This window comes from Elephantulus edwardii, unplaced genomic scaffold (assembly GCF_000299155.1).
Source record: "Elephantulus edwardii isolate Elephantulus edwardi_28Jun2011 unplaced genomic scaffold, EleEdw1.0 scaffold00197, whole genome shotgun sequence".
In the NCBI taxonomy this organism is placed as follows: Eukaryota; Metazoa; Chordata; class Mammalia; order Macroscelidea; family Macroscelididae; genus Elephantulus; species Elephantulus edwardii.
Window position 1 is genome coordinate 737,451 of NW_006399947.1, and position 9,041 is coordinate 746,491.

Sequence of the window (9,041 nt, forward strand, 5' to 3'; positions counted from 1 at the left end):
ACTTTAATCCTCTAACAGTGCACCAAGAAGGTTGAAAGAGTGTCCTTCATACAAAGAAAAGAACAAAGTCTTTACTGCAAATCAGATATTCCAAGTCTCTGATCACCAATTCCACTGCCACTAGAGGGAGCCAGCTGCCTTGTGTTTTTTTCTCCTCTGTCCAAGGCAGAGATGGTGTAAAACCAGGTACGTCTGGGGAAAAGATAAATTCATCTTGCACTTCTCTAAATCTAAAAAAATTGTACTGGTGCCATGGTATCTAGGCAGGATCACCTGAGAAGTTCTCAAATGCATGTTCCCAGGCAGCTCCATGGCTGAGTGGTAGGTCTGATGTAGGATTAAAAAATGTGTGATACTTTTAAAAAACATTCTCTGATGTGTCTGATGCAGCGATACCTCTGGCATAATAACAAGAGTTCAACCAAATCAGTCATCTGTCAGCCTGTGTGACAGGGATTAACATGTAAGAAGCTCGAACCTCCCAAGAACAGGGTTCCATCAACACACTTAACAGTAACAACAAGAGCAAATCATCATTTATCTTCAAATTTAAATTTATTAAGACATTCAGCTATGTCTGTCAGTCTACATCCAAATTACTACTAAAAATAAAATAAAGTCACATCCCACATTAGGAATACCAAGTCTGAAAAACACTGAGCCAAGCCTATTTTATAAATAAATGACTAGTTTCTTTTCATATCAAAATTCCCATAAAAAATTACATTCCCCCCTCCCCAGTTCTACCTGTAGCCATGATGAATGTAAAAATTTAAATATGACATATCCTTGTCAAAGAAAAGGTGCAAAGTCTATTAACAGCTTTAAAAGTGGCATTTGCAGAGTGTGATCATACAGTTGTGTACTCATCTCCAAAGTGCAAATATTGCCATAATTTAACACTGTTTTGATCCAGTTGCAAGAATTAACATTACACAGGATTGTAAAGTACACCAAGGGCCTTTATCAGTATTCTAAAGCCCTTCCCACTTTGGTCTCCTACACTCCAGTAGACTCCAAAGTGTTCATCAGAGTTTTAGTTTACTTCACATAGCCAACACAGTGTACGGTATATTAACAAAAGTTTCATACACATCAAAATATTGAAGACTCCATCATAAAGTTCAAGAGTCTAAGATTACAGGAATGCACCCACAAGGCCCAAGTGCCCGCCCGCCCCTCCCCTAAAGCACATCCAGAAGTATGCGTGTGCTTCAATCTTTCAATACAATCAATGCCTTTACATCTTTGATTTCATTTCAGTGCTGTACAAAACTCAAAATCACCTGACTGAGTTCCAATTAACTGAGGGAAAGGGGAGGTAGGGAAAAGGGCCATAATGACTCAGACTTTCCTAAGAATGATCCTGTCCCATAGAAGTGACATGTCTGTTCCACTTCTGCCTGCTGCTTCCTCCCAGGCTATCCTCATGCTCCCATCCCATCTTTCCTTAGCCCCTTAAGACACTCAAATCTGATTTATCCCTTACAATTCAGGGGTCATTTCTGAAGTTGTTGAGGCTGAATTTTCTTGGCAAAAACCTCTGCAGAACATCAGGAGAGAATACAGAAATACATTTTGAATAATAGCATACATTGCAAATTTTCTCCACGGTGTCCAGGGATGACGCAGGTGGTCTCCACTGAGAGCACTTCCTGGTTAGATCCTGGGAATGTCAGTTTCCGGTCTCAGCATCTCACACACTGTTCAAATCGGAGCACCAATTCTATCTGGAGTTAAACTCTCCAGAGTACCAATCCATTACTCTTGCTTCTTTTCTTCTTGGCTGGCCACAGCAGGACACACTTCGTCTTTTGCACAGAGAGGATCTTCCTTGAGACTCAAAGTCCCTTCCTGGCTGTCTGATCTCCCAACAAAGCACTCATTACTGCCACTAGGACTTTCTTGTATCCTGGTCCCTCCTGGATGTTCCTGATCTGGGGGGTCAGTACCTTCCTGATGCACAATGTTTTGCTCAGCTCCAACATTAGGCTGTGGAACTGGCTCAGTGCCCAATCCTGGAGGCTGGGAGGAGTTCTTAAGGTGGCAGTGGCACAGAGGGCAGGTCTCCTGAACATACAGCCATTTCTTGAGACAGCCTGCATGGAAGAAATGACTGCAAGGTGTGATCACAGCAGATTTCATGTCCTGAAAGAGAGGAGGGGAAAATCTTGTGAACATCTTATTATAAAAAATTTTTGGTGCTGTCCCAAATGTTTTACTACTGCCAACATTACTTTCCCACAAAATAAAAAGAATAAAGAAAAAAAGGGGAAGAAATTATCTTCTTAACCATATTCCTTCTTAGCACGACACTCAAGACATACACAACTGGAACCGAATGATTGCTGGGTCTCCACTGGGGTGACAAGCTCTGAGGAAATGACGTCGACAGGGCTTTTCCCCCGTTACACTTTCACACAACCCAACAGATTCCTCGATAAAACTATTTACAAGGAGATAAAATCGTAACAGCCACAGTACACCAAGGTATTGGCAAGGAAGTGGCAATTTCATCAGGGCCCACGTACATCCAATTTTCAAGATTTAGTCTGTTTAAGCCAGTGTCTCTAGCTACATCACAATCACTGAGACAGCTTAACAGTAACAAGTTTCTCACCACTGCAGACCTATGAAGCTACAGTTAAAACAAACCACTCATGTGAACTTCATGAAACAGAGTGGTAATGCACTGCATAAATAACCCTTGAAGAAGGAAAGCTGAGAACATGCAATCAAGGTTGTAAAGAAAGTATTACTGAATTAACCATTACTTTTGTGTATGTCCCCAAACAAAGAGTAACGGCTACTACAGAAATTCCTTGCCAAGAACTGGTAACACCCAGAAATCAACTTTTAAGCAGAAAGCCAGCCAAGGAGTAGCAGACAGCTAGGAAGCTAAGCAATTTTACTCTCAATTTCTACATGACATCAGCAGATAGTTCCAGAACCTCAAAAAAATGATGTGACAACAGGAAATACAGAAAGGAGGACTCCTGAATCCCAGAGATGGAATACTTAGACATTCTGTCATTTAGACAACCGCTTCTGCAGGAAACATCAAGGTTATTACCTGGAGCAGTACAAGAACTGGGCCCAGTGGGATGACACCAGTGTAACTACCACCTCAGAATGTCTTTAGAATCTAAGGCTAACATGACTGAATCAGGCTTTGATGTGTTTTCTACTGAGCACCATGAAGTTACATATCACTAGGGAGTTAGTGTCTACATTTATAAGAAAGAAGAGGATGACTTGGAGGGCAGTGGACTTACACCACTCCTTAGCACCCCATAAAACAGAAAAACAGATCCTGGAAAACACTTCTGTTCAGCTAGTCCTCATAAGTATGTTCTGCTATAATAAGAACCAGTTACAAGTCGCTATTAGAAACTTCCAGTTGATTTAACACATACAAATACAATCAAACCCTACCTCAATGGTAAAAGCAGCCTTGAGGACAGTGTGTTTCCTGTATACTCACTGACACTATAGGCTCTATTGCACTAGAATGCTCTTAAAGAGTGAGCAAATGGAACCGTTCCTGCTGCTGCTTACTTCCTGTCTGCCGTTCTGCTGGAGGAAAAGCTGATGCTACTCTACTCATCCTTGCACAGGTGAGCTGGAGCTTACCTACAGGACTACCTGTTGTTTTAACTACAGGACTATCTGTTGTTTTACTTCCAAGCTAATTTAAATGCTTTTTCTATTTTAAAATCCTAGGCAGTCATCAGCTTCTTCTGAAGACACATGCTGACCAACTGCAATAGTACATCAACTGGCTCCCTCTGTAATCCTACTACTCTTAGCACAGAGTCTAGTACCTAGAGCAAAAATTGAGGCCCCCACAGGTATGCAGTTTTTCCACTTGCATTAAGGAAATGAGTAGTTCCCTACTGTGGCAACAGAGAAGGAAAAGAGAACTTTGGCACACCACTTTTCAGAAGTTGCTGACTCCCAATTGATAGTATACACTTGGTAGTACATAGTATACACTTGATAGTGTGACATATATAATCAGGAGTAAATGTAAAATACACCTGACCTGTTCTTCCTTTATTTATGGGTAAGCAGTAATGTTGAAAACAGTAACAATAAATTAGAACTTGAAAGACCAAATTAAAAGCTTCGTTTAGGAAAAAAAGAAAAAGAGAAAAAAAAACAGAGATATTTTCTCAGACTTCTAATCATTTTTTAAGGCCTATTTTTATAGTATTTAAGCTGAATTCAATTAATACGATTAAAATACCAACGAATACACTCTACATTCTCAACCAAAGAGATTCTCATTATGCAAATTACCTGATAACAGATGGCACAAATATCATTGTGTTTCTCGAGCTGCTCTTTTGTAGCAACAGGTAATGACTTGATCTTATTCACAGCATCTCTACGAAGAAGAAAACTCTTCCACCCTAGCTGGGCCCGAAGCCACACGTTATAGTAGGAATGAATAAAGATGATCATCGAGCCCATCACGGTCCATTCTCCAAAGATGGTCTCTGAGACTCCGTAGGCCACCACACAGAGGGCTACCAGAAACTCTAGCAGGCGGTAGGTGCCATTCACATAGTAGATGACATCATCCATGTTTTCCACTGGCTCTTTTCTGAATTCCTCAACCATAAATAAGACATAAATGAAAAGTGTTCCCAGAACCTGAAAAAACACAGAGCAAAACAGAATATAGGGGGAAATTACTCATGGGGTTGTACAGTTTGATGGAGGGAGTAGTGAGAGCAAGTGGAAGAATTTGTTCTGGAAAAGCAATGTTATTTGAATTTTGTAAATAAATTAGTATAATAATGATAATTAAAGTACTAATAAGAACAGAGTATAATCACTAAGAAAAAGTTTTCATAGATTTAAATTACATTTTTAATATCTTTAAAGTCATATTTAATATCTTAAAAGATAATCCAGGTATTGTTGTTGTGTTGTTATGTGCCGCTGAGTCGTCTGCGACTCATAGCGACCCTATGTACAACAGCCCTAAACCCTGCTCTATCCTGCGCCAACCGCACTGCCTCTGACATACCAAAAAAAAATACCTTAAGCCCTAACTTTCCTCAAGTTATAATTGCAATTTGTAATTTGTTCTCTCTGATTTAACTTTTTCCTTTATTCTCCAGGTGGATAAAACAATGTTTTCCTAATTTCATGGCCATTTATGCCCCTCAACTCTCAAAGTACTTTTATTTCTACAAGGAAAACGGAATAAACCTTTATGGCAGACAGAATATATATATTCATACATATTATGAAGAACATGGATTTTTATTTGCCAAATGAGTATTCAATAAAAGTCTGCATGTACAAGAGAACTGGTACTAAAATTTTAAAATATTTCATAATTATTAATTTACTATCTGCATTGTTGTTGTTATGTGCCGTCGAGTGGTTTGCGTCTCATAGCGACCCTATGTACAACAGCCCTAAACCCTGCTCTATCCTGTGCCAATCACATTGCCTCTGCTGATACACCCATCCCGATTACAGCTTTATAATTCTGAAGCTAAGATAATTAACGTGACAAAAAATAGTTACATAGGCAGACCTAGAATTTTAACAACTTGCTTCTTATGCCTTATGCTCAAATGTAAAAGGCAGGTATCTGAATCAACCACTCACAGTTATTTATTCTGAGAAAGGTTAAGTCCTTTTCAGAAGGAAAAATAAGAAAATTAGATACTTTGTAAACTTAATTTACATTATATTTACCTGAAGAGAGGTGAGGATGCTGCTGGAGATAATGATAAGAAGCCAAAAATCCATGTGGAAAAACTGGCAAATCATATATGCCATATAAGCAGGGAAAACCAATAAAAATAGGCACAGGCTCACAGCACGGAAGTGCTTCCATAAACTCCTGGAGAAATAAAATATTATTCTTTTAAAATGTGTGCCAACGAACAGCACATGAGTTACATCAGTACATAATAGTTCTTGTGCCATAATTAAATTCCACAAATACTTTCCTGAGCACCTCTCCAAGCCAGACTTCAGAGCACATCAACAAGGCGTGACACTTCAGATTCTCCAGGCTCACTCTTTTCCTCCTGTTCTACACTCAATCAAGTATCTAGAATCATTTATCCTTTCTTTATCAACACGTTTTCAATTCCATCTTAAATTTTATGGTTTAAAACAATTTCAGGCATTCATAGTCTTAAATATAAACAATATTAACAGCAGTTTTCTCAATGATCACAGGGGGAGAGTTTGTCAGAGTACGTTTCTGACATCCTTTTCCCACCAGGTCCCTGAAAGATGAGAATTTCTGCTTCAGGGATGTAGTGCTGCTAAAAAGAATGGATCTCTGCTGTGCAGGTATATGAATCCTCACATCTGTGGAGATTGGGGTGGGGGGAGGAGAGGGATCCAAGCAACAAAAACCAGCAGCATTAAAGAAATCTAAGAATCAACTCCATGTTAAGATTAGCTGCTCCTCTTCTCCCTGGCATCTCTATTCTTTTTTTTTTTTAATCTCCTCTATTCTAAACACTGCCAGCCAGATTAATCCTACCAAAGATCTGATACCATAATATAGTCAATACTTTGTCAAAATGCTGTAGCTTGGTAGTTAAGTACCTCCACATTCTAACTCCAATTTAACATTACATATTTGTCAATGTTTGTTTCTCACCATAAACCATGCTGATCAATTAATCCAAACCAGAAATATACCTACATCCTACCAGAAACACCTCTATTCCACTATTTCTAAAAATCCTTTAATCTAATTAAAGCAGAGCAAATACAAATTTCTCCAAGAACTTGTCCTCACAAACCCTTAGTACATGCACAATCAACCACACACTTAATTGTAGTATTAATTTAACTACTATATACATATGGGTTAGCCCCACATTTAAGAAATATAATTTTATATGCTTCAAAAATTCTCTAAGTATAAAGGTGTACATGAAGAAGGTATCAAAATGTGAACATTTGTTTCTACTTGATATTTTAAAAATTGTAACAGTATCATTGATATCACATGCAAACAAAATACTGCTGAAGAGCATTCAAAAACCTGTTACAGGGAACTGTAAGAAGTTCAAGTAGGATTTAGAAGAGGCCGTGGCACCAGGGCTATCACTGCTGATGCAGACAGATCCTAGCTGAAAGGAAGGAATACCAGAAGAATGCCTATTTGTGCTTTATTGACTATGCAAAGGCCTTTAGCTGTGTGGATAAAGACAAGTTGTGGCTGATATTGAGAAGAATGGGATTCCCAGAGCACCTGATAGTGATCATGCAGAAACTATAACTGGACCAGGAGGATGTTGCACGAACGGACCAGAGGAGCACTGCATGGTTTGGAATTGAGAAGGGAGTGTGCCAGGGTTGTATTCTGTCTCTATACCTATTCAATCTGTATGCCGAGCAAATTATCCAAGAAGCTGGACTCTATGAAGAGGAGCATGGCATCAGGATTGGAGGGAGACTCATCAATAACCTGGGTTAGGGAGATGACACAACCTTATTCAAAGTGAGGAAGGAATGAAGCACTTGTTGCAGAAGATCAAGGAATGCAGCCTTCAGTATGGACTGCATATCAATATCAAGGAAACAAAGATTCTTACCACTGGGCCAACAGGTAGCATCATGATGAATGGAAAGGAGACTGAAACTGTCAACTGCTTCATCTTGTTTGGATTCACAATTAACACGCTTAGTACTAGCAGTCAGGAAATAAGAAAATGCACTGCATTGGGAAAATCTGCAGTTAGGAACCTTTCCAAATTATTGAGAAGTGATGTCAGTTGGATTTAGGACATAGTCAGATTATTAGCTATTCATTTGAGAGCTGAACAGTGAATAAGGATGACAGGAAAAAAACTGACGCCTTTGAGCTGTGGTGTTGGAGCAGAGCACTGAACATTCCACGGACAGCCAAGAGAACAAACAGATGTGTCTTGGAGAGGGTAAAGCCAGAGCTGTTCTTTCGAGGCAAGAACCATCAGGCTTCACTTCACATACTTTGGGTATGTTGCTAGGAGGGGCTTTTCCCTAGAGAAGGAAATGATGCTGAGAAGGGTGGAGGATCTGTAAAAGAGAGGAAGACCCTCAACCAAGTCAACTGACATGGTGACTACCACAATGGGCTATTGTGTGTCAGGAAGTGTGAGGATGGCACAGGATAGAAGAGGGTTCAGATCTTTTGTTCACGGGTCGCTGTAGGTTGTGCTCGACTTGACTGCACCTAACAACAACCACCACCACCCATCAAACCACCCATGCACAAAGTCCTAATTAAAAAAAGAAACGGATGTTATCAAGATTAGTTCTTAGGCGAACAAGTTTTTAAAACACACAATCAAGTGATTTTTAGATTCCTGTTTCTGATCCCACATATACCCTACCTTATTCCCAACACTGTTTGGGGCAGTTGAGTCAACTACAATTACAACTGCAACACAATAAACAACAGATCTGAACCTTGCTCTGTCCTGTGCCATCCTCACCACCTGCCTTGTTACAGTCCCTGTGTCAAACCACTGCTCTGAGGATCTCCTTCTCTTCTGCTGACCCTCTACCTTTCTAAACATGATGCCCCTTTTGAAAGAAAGCTCCACCATGCTCACCTTTAAGGAGCAGCCTCATTGTACTTTCTCAAAGATCTATTTGTTCTCCTGGCAGTCCATGTGATATCTAGTACTCTTTTGCAACACCATAAAGGTATCAATTCTTCTTCCCATCCTTAATTACTGCCCAACTTTCAGATTTACAGCAAGTTAGTAAAAAAGACCAAGCCTTGAATTCAGATACATCTTAGTCTTTAAACTGGCATCAATGTTGGAGAGGTCTCTGATAACAGATTTTTCCACTGCAACATGTCTTTTGTTTTCTTGACTGCTGTTTTACCTTGGTGTTGACTGTGGATACAAGCAAAATTAAATCCTTGAGAACTTCAACCTTTTCTCCATCTGCTTACAATGTTTCCCAGTGGATGGTGATAATGATTGTTTACTTTTTTTATTATTAAATTTTATTAGTTTTAATGAACATTTACAGAGATTTTGGATTTTCATTCA

The 9,041-nt window shown here is 39.4% G+C and overlaps 1 protein-coding gene across 1 annotated transcript in view; it reads right to left on the minus strand.

Moving 5' to 3' along the window:
* Positions 1-536: 536 nt before the first annotated feature.
* RNF145 (ring finger protein 145) overlaps positions 537-9,041 on the minus strand; it is a 56,497-nt gene continuing 47,992 nt past the window's right edge. The window contains 3 exon segments of the mRNA XM_006903611.1: positions 537-2,148; positions 4,303-4,659; positions 5,722-5,869. Coding sequence (XP_006903673.1) covers positions 1,762-2,148; positions 4,303-4,659; positions 5,722-5,869 — 892 coding nt within the window. The 3' untranslated portion in view covers positions 537-1,761.